Source organism: Acomys minous, assembly GCF_964271855.1.
Source record: "Acomys minous genome assembly, chromosome: 4".
Taxonomy (NCBI): Eukaryota; Metazoa; Chordata; class Mammalia; order Rodentia; family Muridae; genus Acomys; species Acomys minous.
The window spans coordinates 86,077,622-86,094,438 of NC_140486.1; the positions used below are offsets into that span (position 1 = coordinate 86,077,622).

At 47.5% G+C, this 16,817-nt stretch overlaps 1 protein-coding gene across 7 annotated transcripts in view; it reads right to left on the reverse strand.

Annotated features, from left to right (window-relative positions):
- Positions 1 to 16,817, reverse strand: part of FLACC1 (flagellum associated containing coiled-coil domains 1) — a 31,987-nt gene that overhangs the window by 3,000 nt on the left and 12,170 nt on the right. For 6 of the 7 annotated variants that reach the window (XR_014778551.1, XM_084778705.1, XM_084778704.1 and 3 more), the window contains 8 exons: positions 16,524 to 16,585; positions 13,849 to 13,946; positions 12,854 to 12,906; positions 11,302 to 11,401; positions 9,797 to 9,900; positions 5,945 to 6,007; positions 645 to 734; positions 418 to 527 (listed from right to left, as the gene is read on the reverse strand). Coding sequence is in view for 6 of the 7 variants with exons in the window: in XM_084778705.1 (XP_084634831.1) it covers positions 418 to 527; positions 645 to 734; positions 5,945 to 6,007; positions 9,797 to 9,900; positions 11,302 to 11,401; positions 12,854 to 12,906; positions 13,849 to 13,946; positions 16,524 to 16,585 (680 nt within the window). In the remaining variant the exon portion in view is untranslated. Of the gene's footprint in view, positions 1 to 417; positions 528 to 644; positions 735 to 832; positions 1,459 to 5,944; positions 6,008 to 9,796; positions 9,901 to 11,301; positions 11,402 to 12,853; positions 12,907 to 13,848; positions 13,947 to 16,523; positions 16,586 to 16,817 lie in introns of those variants that run through there. The other variant, XM_084778709.1, reaches the window with a different exon arrangement.

Sequence of the window (16,817 nt, forward strand, 5' to 3'; positions counted from 1 at the left end):
TCTTCTAGTTTAGTGGTTTGTAAAGGCCCTTCTGGGAACGGTTGTGCTGATCGGCCCCTGGCCTCAACAGGAACCAGACGTGCCCAGGTCTGAGAGCTAAAGCTCTGAAACCCCACCCTCACTCGCAGGATGAAGCACCTCAGAAACCCAGACCCAAATTTCCTGTTTTACACACACACACACACACCACACAGGAGCAAAGGCTCGGTACGTAACAAACTACCCACCTCAGACCACAATCTACTTCCATAGGAAGTGTGTCTGGGCCCAGTAATATACCTCCTCCCATGTGATCAGGACCATGGCACCTCCAAGGAGTGCCTGAGTGCCTGGTTTGTCCTGACCTAGTCCTCACTTGAACATCCACCTGCTCACAGAGGTAACTCAGCCAAGTGCCCCTGAGCAGAAGCGCAGTACCTGAGGCAGACATTTTCTTCTGTCAGGGTCTGTATGGTGTACTTGTACTTTTCTTCAGCTTCAGCAAGCTTCGCCTGAAACAGCTTCTCCAGATTTCCCACTAGAGTTTTCTAAAAGACATATTTGAATAGCGGTCTTCAGACACAGTCCTTGGGGCAAAGCTCTTGGGCAGAACAGCAGTGCCCTGACTCCTTGATAGCCCCGTCCTCACTCCAGCCAGGACTCACCTCCCTCTGGAGCTCCACCTGGGTATGGTAAAGGTTCGTGTTCAGCGTCTCCAGGACAACAGCTTGTGCCCGCAACTCAGCCTCCAAGATCTGCACAAGAGGAAATCCCTCGTGACGTCACGTTGATGCCATGTCCCCGAGACAGGAGAGAACTCAAGGACGATTTCTTTCTCCCTGGCACTTGGAATAGAATGCACCGCGCCAACTTCAGCTACTTCCTCTTAGAGCCCTTAAAGCCAGCCAGCCACCATACTGTCATTTCTACCTTTCTCTTTAGCCTCACCATCATGGCTGCCCCAGCAGCCTTCATCAGAGTGCAAATGGTAGCCACAGTGGTCATCGGCCTCATGGTCTTTTTTTTTTTTAATACAGTATTTTTATGATTTTTTTTGAGAAATTCTTACATGAATACAATGCATTTGATCATACTGATTTCTCACTTTCCCCTAACTAGACACACCCCCACTTCTTCCCAATTTTGTATCCTCTTTTAAAAATGTATTATTTAATCTCTCTCCTCCCTCCCTCTCTCCTCTCTCTCTCTCTCTCTCTCTCTCTCTCTCTCTCTCTCTCTCTCTCTCTCTCTCTCTCTCTGTGTGTGTGTGTGTGTGTGTGTGTGTGTGCAGGAGCCAGAAGGAAACATCAGGTCCTCTTGAGATGGAGTTATAGGTAGTTGTGATTGGATGCTGGGGCCTACGCTCTGGCCCTCTGGAAGAAGAGCAAATGCTCTTGGCTATGGAGGCATCGCGCCAGCCCCACGTTGCATAGTCTTTATTACAATTCCTCCTCCTGCTGACGCCAGCTCTGTGGTACTCTGAAAAAGATGAAACACTGAAGGCTGTAAAGATGTCGGGAGTTCAGAGGTTGCGAGGGGCGTGGTGGAAGGGAGGATGATGGGAAAGAGGGCATTTTGAGAGCACGAAAGTATTTTGTTTGAGTCAGCGATGATGGACACCTGACAGGATACATCAACCAAAACCCACAGCATGTGCTCCATGAAGAGCGGCCCACGAGGTAAAGTAGGGACCCCAGTTAACAGTGCGTTGCTACTGGCTGCTCAGTAACTAACACATCACCCTCGTGCAAGCTGCCAGCAGGAGGAGTGTGAGGAGGAGGAGGATGGGAGATGATACGGGGACTCTCAAGACGACGGCCACCAAAATCTGCTCTCACAGATAGTCCACTGACTAAACAAAATACCGAAGGAAGCACTGCAAAAGCCCCAAGAAAGTATAACGCTCAGGTGTCTGTGGGAAGACTGGTGTGGCTGGAATACAGAGCGCGAGCAATAAGGCGAGGTGAAGGCACACAGAATCAGCCATCCTGGAGGTCATTATAATCTGGGGACAGCAGGGGCCACCCAAGGGTTTAGGCACATGCATTTTTTTTTGTGCAGGCATCACTGTCTTCATCTTGCTCCATGGAGCATGGGCTGGAGGGACGGAACACGGGGGTGAGGAGAGGGCGCCGCTGTAGCTCAGGCGAGGAGCAATAGACTGGATTAGGGCAGCTGAGCTTCAGAGAGGTCGAAGGGAGAATACTAGAGTTCGGAGATCAGAGGTGAGGTCAGGCCAAGGAATCAACCCCAGGCAGCAACCCAGAGGGGACCTAAGAGTGAAAGCCTAAGAAGGAAGATAAGTCATTCCAAGGTGGGCTCGAGAGATGGCACAGCAGTTAAGAGCATTGACTGCTTTCCTGGAGGACCCAGGTTCAATTCCCAGCACCCACATGGCAGCTCCCAACTGTCTGTAACTCCTGTTTGAAGGGATCTGACACCATCACACAGACACACACGCAGTCCAAACTCCAAATGTACGTTAACACAAAAATAATTTCTTAAAAAGAAGCATTCTAGGTGGATCACTGTGAGTTCGAGGCCAGCCTGGTCTACAAAGTGAGTCCAGGACAGCCAAGGCTACACAGAGAGACCCTGTCTCAAAAAACCAAAAAAAAAAAAAAAAAAAAAAGAAGCATTCTAAGGCTCAGAAGCTCGGGGACAAGAAGAACCTACCAGGAAGCTGGAGGGGCAGGCAGCCAAGTAAAGGAAGCACCAGATGCTCAGGGAAGCCAAGAGGCGGGGCGCATGGAAGGAATGGCTAATGATGCTCAGCTCATCCTGGGTGATGCAGGCAGTGCCAGCCTTGGATTTCAACAAGACAGAATCAGAGTGGATGGAAACAGATGCTGGGCTGAGGTGTGGAGAGGGTGTGTCCTAGTGGCAGGCCCTGTCTCCCATAACTCCATCTTGTAGAACGTCCTCTCCTCAGGTGGCCTTCTCCTCCTCAGATGCTTCCGGTGGCTCTCCTGGTACAACCCAGATTCCCTGATGTGGTGGCCAGACTACTGCACTGACCTGTGCTGCTTTTTGTGGGGCTGTGTAAATCAGCTCTCGCCTGCAGTGAGAGGCCCCATAGCCTGTCTTGAGGCGCTATGGATGATGATGATGCTCCTGACATTGTCCTCGGGTCTCGCTGCTCTCTCTCTGCACACCAGCTTCTTTCACTATGTCAGACTGGAACTCCATCTCCGCCTTGTGCACATTCTGAGACTCAGAAATACCTATCTGTATCCAAATACCAAATACCGCACGGTAACCCTTGCTGACGTGTCGCCGTTGTGCACCCACCAAACAGGGATAGTGGTTCTTTGCTCTGAAGAAATGATATCATGCTTATACTTTATCATAAATGTATTTTTCTATGCCTGCATGGTTGTACATGCCTTTAATCCCAGTACTTAAGAGGCGGAGGCAGGAGCTCTCTGTGAGTTGGAGGCCAACGTGGTCTACATAATAGGTTCCAGGACAGCCAGGGCTACACAGTAAGACCCTGTCTTAGAGATAACGGCAGCAAAAACAAATGAACCAAGATGATCCACATACATCTCTCTTTCAACTTCTAGTGCCTCACAGTGAGCACCCAGCAGTTATTATGTGTATTTTGTCAGGCACTGACAAGGTTTCAGGCCACTTAGTCTCTCCATGTCCTCAGAGCCCCTAGAGAAATTCCCATGTAGCATGCATATTCCCATGATCTGTGGACTGGACACGTACCATCACAGAGTACAACCACACTGAGCGCAGCACTGTTCTCAGCCACGCTTGCATTCTTTCATTCACTTATCCATTCAAGGATTAACTCGTGTTTATTTAAAGCCTATAGTGAGCTTGGTGCTATTTTAGGAGCTAAGAATTAATGGTAGAGAAAACATACAGAAAGGCCTTCCCTGAATTTATCTACTTGGATGAGTAAATTAATGTAGAAAAGCAAAACGGAGAAAAAGAAGTGTTGGAACAGAGATCTGAGCCTTTAAATTGAGGCTGCCAGTTGAGTAAAGACCAGATGAAGGAGCCGGGTGTGGTGGCGCATGCCTTTAATCCCAGCACTTGGGAGGCAGAGGCAGGCAGGTACCTGTGAGTTCAAGGCCAGCCTGGTCGACAAAGCAAGTCCAGGACAGCCAAGGCTACCCAGAGAAACCTTGCTAAACCCCCCCCCCCAAAAAAAAACCCAACCAACCAACCAACCAACCAAACAAACAAACAAAAAACCCAAAACCAAAAAGCAAAAAACAGAAAAAGGGAGAAAATTGCCATGGAAATTTCTGGGAAAGACATGTTTAGGAAGACAGACTGTCAAAGGCAAAGACCTCCAAGGTGGGACACTCTATCCCTTTAAAGAGCCAACAAGAAGTCCAAAGACTCTGGAGAGGAATGCTGGGAGGCAAAAATAAAGGCGATGAGTTAAGGGAGCAAAGGGCACAGGTAGAGCTAAGATCAACCTGCAGTTCCATGGGGTAGGCTGGAGCAAACCTGAGGCAGAGGAGCCGGGAGGACCTTCAGAACAGGGTTGCTCTACACCGAGCTTTAACTCCAGCTAGCAAGACTTGACAGGATTGGACTGCTTCCAAACTGCTCAGCTATGTCCCAGGACAGTCTGGAGCACGTAAAAAAAAATTAGAAAACTGGGCTGGAGAGATGGCTCAGTGGTTAAGGGCACCACCTGCTCTTCCAGAGGTCCTGAGTTCAATTCCCAGCATCCACATGGTGGCTTATAACCATCTATAATGTTATCTGATGCCCTCTTCTGCAGATAAAGCACTCATATACAATAAATACAATAAATAAATCTTTTAAAAAAAGAAATAAAAAATGTATCCGATATCCAACAAGGCAAGCTTTACAACACCTAGCACTGACTGAAAAACTCAGCAAGCTTTCAGACAAAATGAATCAGACGGACAGACTCAGAAATTACATCTGTGACAGAATTAGCAGAGAGGCTCACCAGAACTGTTTTCAGGACTCCCTGTCTCTGAGGCCACGACCTCTGCCTTGTGGGATGTTGCAGTTTGTTTGGCCCCTAAGTTGCCGGCCCCGCCAGGACTTGAAAATATGATTTCTTCATAACGTCTGTGCAGTGACTGATATTTTTCTCAGACATGTCTATTCTGGATACAAACTAAATTTCCCAGTGAAAGGGGGGAACGCAAGTTACTTTTGTCTAATGGATTTTTTTTTTCCCCATCTGCCTTCAAAAATGGCCTTACGGGTTCCAGCAAAAGGGAGCCCTGCAGAAACCACCATGTGTATGGTGCACACCCGAAGGAGAGGCTTAGAGATGAAGTTCTGCAGGAGACATTTGGAAGAACATGGAGGAACCGTGACTGTGCTGGCTTCAGAGGCATGCCTCCACCACCCCCATAGACTCATGTGTTTGAATGCTTGGCCTTAAGGAAGTGGCTCTATTAGGAGCTGTGGCCTTGTTGAAGGAAGTGTGTCACTGTGGAGGTCATATGCCCGGTGTGATACACAGTCTCCATCTGCTGCCTGCGGATCAAGATGCAGACCTCTCAGCCCCTCTCCAGTACCATGTCTGCCTGCCCGCTGCCATGCTTTCCGCCATGGACTGAACCTCTGAAAACTGTGAGCCAGCCCCAATTAAATGTTTTTCTTTATAAGACTTGCCTTGGTCACGGTGTTTCTTCACAGCAATAAAACCCTAACTAAGACGATGAGGCTTCGTAACTCAAAGCCCTACGTTTAAAGCTTTGTTAGTTATATATACGTTATTCAGGGTTGATGACCATACAGTCTAATGCTGAGGCATCTGCTCACAGCTGGCTCTGAGACAGGATGCATTTGTTTTACATACAGTTCAAGACTGATTCTGACTTACCGAGTTCAGCACTTAGATTCAGGTGCTCCGTTAATTGTACCGGTGTGGGTAAAATTGCATTTCATTTCCCCAAGGCTGTGCCATTTGGGAGACACTAGTTTCATAGAGTTGAATGGAAATGCCCACCTCTTTGGATTTTTTCAGCTCCTGTATTTTCAAGGCATCTTCATTGCAGCGTTTCATGAGCTCCTAAGAACAATTGTGTTTGGAAAGGTTAGCACCATGGTCCTGGATATTCTCTTAGGGAATTAAGAAGCCACAGAAGATTCAGAAATAGAAAACTCAATCAACTTAGGCACTATCGACTTAGGTATATGACAAGCTCTAAAATTTACACAGAGATACAAAAAAGTATGAAGAAAATAAAAACCATCCTGGAAAACAATACCAAATTTAATAACTAGGATAAAATAACAGGAGGGAAAACAAAACAAAAAAACTAATAGCAAAGTCAGACTATTTGCATGCACTAAGCGGTTCTAAGAGACACGTTGTTGGCATGGGTGTAGATAAATGATTAAGCAGAGTGGGGAAAAGAATCTTGTCCTCATCCAAGGACATCAAGACAACCCAGGGAGGAAGGAAACTTTCTTCTTTAAAGATGATGGTGGAATAATTGTATATCCATATAGAAAAATTATCTATGACCTCTGCATCACTTGCAACAAAAATAATTCAACATGGATCATAGAATTGGAAATGCTAAAATTATATAATTTTAAAATCCTCTAAAAAGAGAATATCCATGGCCTTATGATAGGCAGTAGTGGTACAGGGAAGAGAGAAAAGGCTTTTAATTATAAAAAGATTGAAATTAGAAATTACTGCACATTGAAAGATAACATTTACAAAATGAAAAACGCAAACCACAGGCTGAAAACCACTATTTGCAACATATACACACAATATTTGTATTCATGTCTTTTAAATGATAAAAGAGTTAAAGAGACACATCAGAGAAGATAGTAATATGGCAACCCTACCCCCCATCTGAAAAACTGGCCAGTGTGCTTAGTCATCAGGGAGACTAAAAAAGGAAAAAGGGAACTGCTCCTCCATACACACTAGAACGGTCAAAATTGAAGACTGGTGCATTAGCTGCGGAGGGTTCGGTGCACTATGGAGGGTTCGGTGCACTATGGGGGGTTCGGTGCACTATGGGGGGTTCGGTGCACTATGGGGGGTTCGGTGCACTATGGGGGGTTCGGTGCACTATGGGGGGTTCGGTGCACTCAGAATCCACATATTTATGATCTCAGAGTAAAACAACAATTCTGCTGTGGAAGCCACACATTCCCTATGTGCACCCTGGAGCTTTATTGATGGCAGGAGAAGTAGGAGCATTTATCTATGATACATTTATACAAGTGTTCATAGAAGCTTTGTTTAAAAGGCAACAAATGGAAGTAATCCTAATAGTCCAAACCAGGAAAACAATATACACATTATATGACATTTCTACAAAGGAGTGCTACTAGGAACAGAGCTGGATATGGCCCATGCTTGTAGTCCTAGTGCTGGGAGGCCAAGGCAAGAAATGAGGTACTCAGGGTCACCCTGGGTTACATATCAGCTGGGGGCCAGCCTGGGCTACAAAGGGAGAACTGCCTCAAAACAGTTTTACAAAGGAACTTATGAATTTGAAAAACAAATACTTTTATTGGTTATTTCCAGGGGAAAGTACATAAAAGGACATTGCACAGGCAGTGGTGGTACATGCCTTTAATCCCAACACCTGGGAGGCAGAGGCAGGCGGATCTCTGTGAGTTCAAGACCAGCCAGAGTGAGTCCAGGACACCTAGAGCTAAACCAGAGAAGCCCTATATTGAAAAAACAGCAAACAAACAAACAAAGCCAAGAGTAGCTTGGTGCAGGATCCCCACCATCCCATCATGCTGCTGTGACGTCCCCACGGCCACCAGAGCTTTCTGTTGGGTGAAGATGATGGTGAAGGATCAAGAAGGATGAGGAAGCTGGAGGCAAAGCAGCGGGTGACTCAGTGGTCCAGATGGGGTGCCTGCAGGGAATGGCGCTGGCAGGCTGAGTCAGATATTCTGAGTCAGAAAGTGATCAGGACAGAAACGGGGTACCCACAAAACCACGGGACCACACAGGAAGGGAGGCTTGCCAAGAAAAGAGAACAAGATCCTGCCGAGAGAAAACTCAGGGCAGAATTTCATCAACTATGAAAGGGAAGGAAGTAGCGAGACATGAAAAGAAGAGAGCAAGTTGTAGAAGGCACAAAGCCGTCACTCATATCCTAACAAGTCCATGGTCACAGCTGTGCACGTCTAGCTGGGAGTCAGAGGGACTGGAGTCAGAGACAAACACCTAGTGTGTACCAAGATGGATGCCTAGCATAAAATGGAGTCTCTTTAGCCATCACACTGTCACAATTCAGTTCCATAGAAGCCCATCCTTATGGCTCTCCCGAAGAAGCCAAGGACCTGTCAGAAAGAGGAATGGCCAAGCCATCCTCTCTGGTGGCTCAGGAGGACAAAGCACCTTTGCTTTGAAACTGGGTAGAGCTCACAGACGGTGTGTGTGGGAAACGACATTCTTTTACCTGAAGCGACTTAAACTTAAAAGAATAAAAACAAACAAACAAACAAACAAACAAAAGAAAGAAAAGAAAAACCTGCTCAATCATCATGTGACGATTGACTTGGCATCTGCATTGTCCTTAGAGGTTCACGGAGAAGAATGTTTTCTACACTTGGTTTTCAACAAATGTTTTAAGGTTGATTTTCATGTTGCAGGATGACTAACAACTGTGTTTGCGGCTATTTTATGATAAATTATGCTATCAGAACATGTTGTTGGTTTTTTGTTGTTGTTGTTGTTTTGTTTTTGACAGGGTTTCTCCGTGTATCCCTGGCTGTCCTGGACTCGCTTTGTAGACCAGGCTGGCCTTGAACTCACAGTGATCTGCCTGCCTCTGCCTCCCGAGTGCTGGGATTAAAAGTGAGCACCACCACACCTGGCCAGGGTTTTTGTTTTTAACAAAATAAAACAAAACAAAAACTACTGATAAATTGTGGCTGTGGTGGCAAGTGTGAAGGAGATGGGCTAAATGGAAGAGGAATTAGATGGTTAGAAATGCACACATAAGTGAAATATTCAAAATATTGAGAATATTACAAACACCCCATTTTGCATGAAAAGGATGGAGGAATCCAAGAAAGCTTACAGCTTGTCTAATTAGGCGTGACGCCTAATACTTGACCCCAGAATGGTCCTCTAGTCTCTTGGGAGGCCTGATGGGGACAATGGCTAGCTACAGAGTTCTGGCTTTCTGATGCGACTACATTGGCTGCCAGGAAACCTTTAGTGCATCCAAGAGCTCAGAGATCTGGCATGTGAAGTGTTTGGGGCTGGCATGCTAACACAGATGTGTTACACAGTCAGTCTCCCTCTGTTTCCTGGCTAGCAGCAGGTGTATATCGGATCCTGTCTTACTTTGGCCTTTAGGACTGGGCTTGGTCAACATGGCTTGATTAGTTGACACCAGAGTTTCAATTTGGGCATCACCACAACCACATTGGCCTGTGGGCATGCCTATGGGGCATTTTGTTGACAGCCAATTGATGTAGGATGGCCCAGCCTACTGTGGGTGGTACCATCCCTACCTAGCAAGGTAGTTCTGGGCAGTCTAAGAAAGGCAGCTGAGCAAGCCAGTAAACAGCGTTCCTGTGGTTTCCACTTCAAGTTCCTGCCTTGCTTTCCTGCATTGGAAGTTGAGGGTGGCTTTCAACCTTTAAGATGAAACAAATCCTTTTCCTTTGGTGTGCTTTTGATCATGGTTTACCATAGCAACCCAAAGCAAGCCAGAACAGTCATTCTTTCTGCATAAATTTCCAGGAAGGTGGAATGAGGAGGAATATGTTCACAGGGGGGAAAAAGTCACCTAGGTATGCAGGCCCCCCAGGCTCAGCGGCACCTCCTGGACCACATCTCAACCAGCGAGCATCCTGTTACCTCTTTCTCTCGACCGAAGTTATCAAAGATAGCACCCAAGGATTCGTTCATTTTCTTCTTTTCTTCTTCCGACTCTAACTCAAACTTTTTTATTATCTCATATTCTGTGGAGTTGAGGGAAAGAGAGAGAGAGAAAGCAGGTTTGTCTGTAAATGTAGGTGACGGCAGGCCAGAGCAAAGCCAGAATAACTGAACACAGAAGAGGTTCCAGACGGGACAGAACCTAAGGGCCTTTCAGCCTGGGACTGACCACTCTGACCCTCAGCTGGGGAGATGCCTGGGGTGAGGCCAGCCTCCTTCCTGACAGGCAGGGAGGCAGTGACAGGAGCCATGTAGGCTTAATGGCAGTAGCTCGGTTATGTGGTGGATGGCTTTGCTTCTGACTACTACTTGCCATTGTTTTCTCTGTGCTTTCTTGGGCATTTTCCTCTTTAAAGCTCCTGGCTAGCTAGCGTTTTCATAATAAAGTATCATGCCTAGGCCTGGGGCAGCGGTAGGGTCACCGGCTCCCAGGACTGGAAAACCTGGCAGCCGAGCCCCAGTGCCAAACAAGAGGAAGGGAAGACCAAACACAAATTCCCTCAGTGCCCAGCCGCAGGGGTGGGTGGGTGTCTCTGGGCTGACTGGGTCACTCTGGTCTTGGGCCTACATGATGTAAAGCTAAATTCTGGTTTTTCAAATTAGGGTTTTACCTGGACTTAGATCGTTTTGCAGTCTGGGACTCCTCTGGTGCAAAGTCCTGAACAGATGCATTGTCACATTTCCTTCCCAGCCTCAACTGCCCTACCTGGGCCGTCCTTACTAGGGGAGCTGACTTTCCCAGAAGCCTTCGCATTCCAGTCATCAATTGGATTTTAACCACCGAACGGAGCTGGCACAGGCGTGCAGAAGGCCCCATCCTGTCTCAGTTATTCCTCTAGACCAAGTGACAATTTCCACCTCTTCCTATTTCTTGGGAAGTTCAGTGGGCGTGAGCTGCATCTATGGAACACTTGGCATGATCTATGCACTAGTCAAGTGTTAGAAATACTGAAACACACACACACACACACACACACACACACACACACACACACAATTAGTTTTTCAAGACAGGGTTTCTCTGTGTAGCCTTGGCTGTCCTAGACTAACTTTATAGACCAGGCTGACCTGGAACTTGCAGCGATCCACCTGCCTCCGCCTCCCGAGGGCTGGGATTAAAGGAATGCGCCACCACGCCCAGCTTCTACATTTCCTTATGGGTTACGATACCCGTATCTGTTGCAGCCCATGATGCGCAAACAAGTTTTGTTTGTCTGGTTGTTTGTTTTTAAAAAAGCCTTCCCTTCTTTGTTTCCTAGTGACTCCAGGCACCTCTTATTCAGACCTTCAGCATCTGGCCTTTCGCCCTCGGTAAACCCAAGGCCCCTTCCCTCAAGTCAAGGTCAAGGTGGACAGGAGGGTTCGTCTGTCTTTGCGTTCTGACTCTTGTCATCAGAAGAGCCAGCAGCTGCTGCGTCACTCACTCTGTTGGAGCAGGATCTTTTCCCTCTCCATCTTCTCGTCCTTCTCCCACTCCGCCTTCCGCCGCGACCACTTATCTTCCATTTCGTCGTAAATGCTGTCCTGTGGAGGCACGAGGGAACCGTGAACAGAGCGATGACACGGGAACGCTGCCGAGGTGGCCGCGGTACCTGGGGCCTTGCTCTCCCCTCACTTGGGCCGCACTGAGGGGGCCCCCTCTGTTGCTGGATCTCGACACCTTTTGAAGACGATGGGTAAGGCTCTCTGTATCACAGAATCGCATCTGGTTCTGCATCTATCTGTAAGGCAGCCTGCTGTAACTCTGGGACTTCCTCAAGCTTGGGGAATTGTCCTATTTTGCTTTCTATTGTTGTGATAAAACAGTCTGATTAAAAGCAACCTGGGTAGGAAACTGTCTCATTTAGCTTCTGCGTCCCCCGTTCCCCCCTCCCCAACCCCCTCCCCCGCCCCCGCAGGAGCTGATGCCACGGGGAGGAGGGGTTGCTGCTTACTGGCTTGCTCCTGTGGCTTGCTCAGCCTGCTTTCCTATACACCCCAGGCCCATCTGCCCAGAGGTGGCCCCACCCACAGTGGGTCGGGCCTTCCCACATCAATTATTAAACAGGAAAATGCCCCATGGACGTGTCCACAGGCAATGGAGACATTCTTAAAGGAGGCTTCCCTCCTCCCAGGTGGGTCTATTTTGTGTTAAGTGGACAACAAACCCGGCCAGCGCAGGGACAAGGGGAATGACTCCAGCGCTCAGCTCGTGGAGGGGGGAAGGAGGAAAGACGTTTTGGAATGCAATTTGGCCCTATCTGTGAAAGGCCTCAAATCCGTTCGTCCCTCTCAGCAGCACTCCACTGCTAGGGTCAACTATGTTCAAAGGGCTATTTTCTGTCGCAGCAGGTGATTGAAACAGCACATGGTCAGTGGGGAGGAGACAGTGAGCTCTCAAAGGTGCCCCCCCAAAATGCCCACTCTCAGTGAAAGCTTTAATGAAGCCCAGGTGTTTGCAGGGGTTCCCTATAGGGAATGGCAATCCTTTCTTTTCGGTGTTACTGTTGCTATTTCCACTAAAAAAAAATACAAACATTATTTGTTTTATGTGTATTAGTGTTTTGTCTGCATGGATGTCTATGAGCCTGATTCCTAAGGAGGCCAGAAGAGGGCACTGGATACCCCTGGCCCCGTGGTTACACATGGTTTTGAGCCATCATGTATCATGTGGCCACTGGGAACCGGACCAGGGTCCTCTGGAAGGGCAGCAGCAAATGCTCTTAACTGAGGAGCCATCTCTCCAGCCCTTATCCCTGCCCCCTTCATTAAAAAAAAAAAAAGGAACAGCTATTACTTTCATGACCACAAACACATTTTTTTTTCAATAGGCCTCTTCAGAGTTGCATGGCTGGTTTGTCAAGCATGGAAGCCACTGGGCTCATACTTCCTTCTGGTTACAAGAGTGACACGGTGTAGACTTCTCCACAGGTCTAGACTGAACCCCGGGTAGTCGGCCAGGGATGCGCCTTACTTCTCTTCCTCTCAGACTCTCACCTGATACATGTGAAACATATTTTTCAGATACTTATATTCTTTGCTCAGCTCCTCTGGACAAAAAGAAAACAAGGTCATCACTAGTCCTGCAACAGGCACACTCTCCAAAACTCGCATGTCCTCCTCAGCACCACACCCACGCTCTTCCCTGGGGTGACGAAACCTTCACAGGACTCCCAAACCCAGATGTCGGATCCCACCTGCACCAACTGACACAGGGCCTCTGGGGCAGGGCCTGGTACTTTCTGACAAATTTGCTTCTCAAGAGATTTCGAAACTCAAATGCTGTGCTCAGCCCATTTTAATAAAAGCCCCCCCCCCCCCGGGGTAATCTGAACCTGTGTGAAGGAGGAACAAAATCTCCCAGCATGCATCTGGAAACCTCCCAGCATGCGTCTGCTTCTCCTTTTTGTAACATTTCCCCCTTTACAGTGGTTAGGAAAGCTACACATTCTCTTTAGGAAAGTGGAAAACAAGCAAAGTATAATTAAGACACTAACTTAAAATCCAGTCAGAAGCCTAGAGTTTCTATTTCTCCCCTTGGACATTAGTCTATAAACCCAGAATCTTCTGAAGGGAACATGTTCTGCTTTCCCCAACAGCAGTGTAAGCAGTGCCATACGGTCAGCACAGCCCTGCATCCTACAGAGCCCTGCAATCACAGTCCACCAGCTAGGATTTAATAAAACACCACCATTTTACATTTTACATGAGCGATAACCTCGAAGAAATCATAATGATATAATTTTAGTGCTTTAAAATGCACTTTTAAAAAATGTCACATTCTCACTTCACTGATGGAAAAAAAAAAAGTCCATTTTCAGAGAAAAGCAAGGACATGGTCCTCTCGCTTTCCAGTTTCGTTCTTAGTCACTCTCACCCCCTGAGCTTCAGATCGGAAATGTTACAGGTCTGCCTGTGCCAAGCCATGGCCACGGGCACCAGGGCCCAGGCTCCACCTTTCCTGGGCTCCCTCCCCGGGGGCCAGGCAGTACCTAGTTTCTGTTGGGCAGCAGCTTTCTCCACCTTCAAGGCGTCTTTGTAACTGCTCTCTAACTTCTCAAGCTCCACTTTGTGACCCTTTCTGAGATCCCTGTGGGACAGTTGGTGAAAAGAGTCAGCAAACGGCGCTCAGCAGGCAAAGGTGCTTGCTGCGGAAGCCTAGCAACCCGAATTTAATCCCTGGAACCCACAGTGGAAGAATTGACTCCCCAAAGCTCTCTTCTACGGGCCACAGGAACACTGCGAGCAGGTGCCACCACCCCCCACCCCCACCCCTGCACACCCCCCCCCCCATGTAGAGGAACACAAAGTCCGGAGTTGAGCTGCTGCACTGACCTGCCCTTCCCCCTCTATCCTCACCCTCGCTTCCTGAAGCATTCTTCTGGTTTCTATCCTGAGTGAGGCATTTCCTGCAGTCACTGCTTTGAATAGGGCTTGGGCAAGGGCCTCAGATTCCCCTCAATAGTCAACAATCTTTGCTTACAGCTCTTTTGTAGAAGCACCCAGAATAAGTTTAGGACTCCAAGTTCAGCACCGACCCCCCCACCTTCCCCCCCTCCACTTCCTCCCCCCTCCCTCCCCGTCCCAGGATTCATATGTTGATAGCGTTGGAGTATGACAGTGAGCGCCTCCAGGCCTTAAGTCATAGGGGAGAAACTTACACACGTTACTAAAGGGGAAAAGGCTGATTTGCAAAAGCAGTATTCCAACATTAAGCAACAAAAACTGTAGAGACAATAAAAACCAATCAGTGGCTTCTAGGTTTTGCCTTAGAAAGGGGTTGGAGAGACTAATAGCTGGAGCACAGTAAGATAGTAAACCTACTGTGTGCAGCTGTCTCACAGTGAATACAGGTCCACACAAACAAAGGATATTCTGCCTCAGGGGCGACTCCCAAACAGGTGATAACGATGTATCAACAATTGTAACAAATTGTAACATCTTTCAAGGATGCTGAAAATGAGGGAGGCTATACGGTGGGACCCACAGGGTATGTGGGCACTCTGTGCCTTTCTGGTAATTTTGCTACAAACTTTAAACTATTATAAAAAACAATGAAACAAGTAAATACATCAATGCCTAAAATACTGTGGCTCAAATAGGGATGCTGTTTCTCCTGGGATTTCCGTTTTATTATAAATGATTATTTTATTACAAACGCTTATGCAGTAAACACACTGTTTTAATTTATGAATAAAAATGTAGAATAACTAAATCAATGTAGCTGACACAACCCTCAACTCAGTGATTAATTTTTTTAATGTAATAAACATATTTGAAACTCACTTTTTTCCTTTTAAAAAAGTTTTTTGTTTCTTAATTTTTTTTTATACATACGTGTCTCTTCACGGGTTTGTGTAAGTGAGTGTAGTGCCTGCAGAGGCCAGAAAAAGGTATTGCATCCCCAGGAGCTGGACAGGCAGTTGTGGGCCTGGGAACCAAACTCAGGCCCCCTGCAGGAGCGGCATGTACTCTGAACCACTGAGCCGTCTCTCCAGCCTTAAAACTTACTTGTATGCAATCAGAATTGAAGAACACAATATTATTACTGCCCTAAGGTCTGCCAAGCTCTTTGAAAAATTATTTCTCCTGGTTTGAGATTTTTATACACTTTAAAACATTTTTATTACATTTATTTATTTAGTGTGCATGGTGTGTGTGCGTGTGCCTGTGCGCGTGTGCACTTGTGTATATGCATACATGGAGGCCAGAGAATAACCTGAGAGACTCAGTGTTCTGTCCCTGGAGATCAAATCCAGGGCATCAGGCCTGGTGGAAGCACTGGCCTAAATTCTGACCATCACCTCTCCCTGAGCAGCCTCAGTAACCTTCCATCTATATTCTGTTTTCTGTGAGTTTTAGATTTCAACTATAAATGAGAACTCATAGAACTTGTCCTCACCTGGCTTATTTCACTTAGCACAATGGCCTCCCGCTCCACCCGTGTTCTCACTACTGAGAGGATTTCTTTCTTTTTTGAGACAGCACCATTTTTTTTTAAAAAGTCTCATCTGCTTACACAGGCTGTTCTGTAATGAGGTTATTTTGCGTAATGTGCGTTAAGCATGGAATTCAGACTCTATTTTGTCAAGAACCCAAAACTGTTGTGAAAAAAAAAAATCAGAAAGTAATAAAGAACAAGTGGCTGTGGATGGTGCAGTGAGTAGGTGCTTGTGTCTCACCAGGATTCCTGGGCTGCTCAGCTTGGACAGGAAGCCTCGGGGCTTTAAAAGAGTTTTTCCCCCACTCCCACCTCTTCCTCCTCTGGTTGCCCAGGCCCTGATCTAAGATCCAGGGAAAGCAGAGGTAGGAGGAGGAAGGAAGAGAGGAGGAGGAGGAGGAGTGAGGAGAACATCCTCAAAACAAATCATGAATGACAGAGGCTTCATGGAGAACAAAATAGCCTTTTCTCAGCAACCTGTAAGAAGGAAAATTACAAATGGAAATGAAAAGAGCGAATGCCACAAAAGCAGGAACACAAAACATGAAACGCTTCATCTCAGTGGCCTCAAAGGAGGCCTGCTCTCTGAGGACGCGGCTCCCACACACCATAATCAGCAGCGCTTGGCGCCCCCCCAGAGGTCCCCGGGGAAGGGGAATCCCACCAGGGCACAGGAGCCTGGGCTCTCTCGGCACACGGCACACGGGCCTGGGCTGCGGAGCGTACCTGTTCTCGTTCTCAAACTTTTCTTTCATCTGGCTGCAGCGGAGATCCATCTCGTTGGAGAGCTGGAAAGGAGGCCAACATTAACACAGCATGCTGCACCCCTGCCCGCTCTGATCTACATCTCTGAAGCCCCTCCCTTCAGGGGATACACCCTGTGCCACCTCTCCTGGGCGTGCTCTGTAGTGAGCACACACAGCGGTGGTGCCTAGTCAGTCCAGCATGTCGGTGGTGCACAGGCACCAGTTCTCTACTGCGTTGCCACTGGGTCTGGTTCCTTCTATGGGTTTTTGTTTG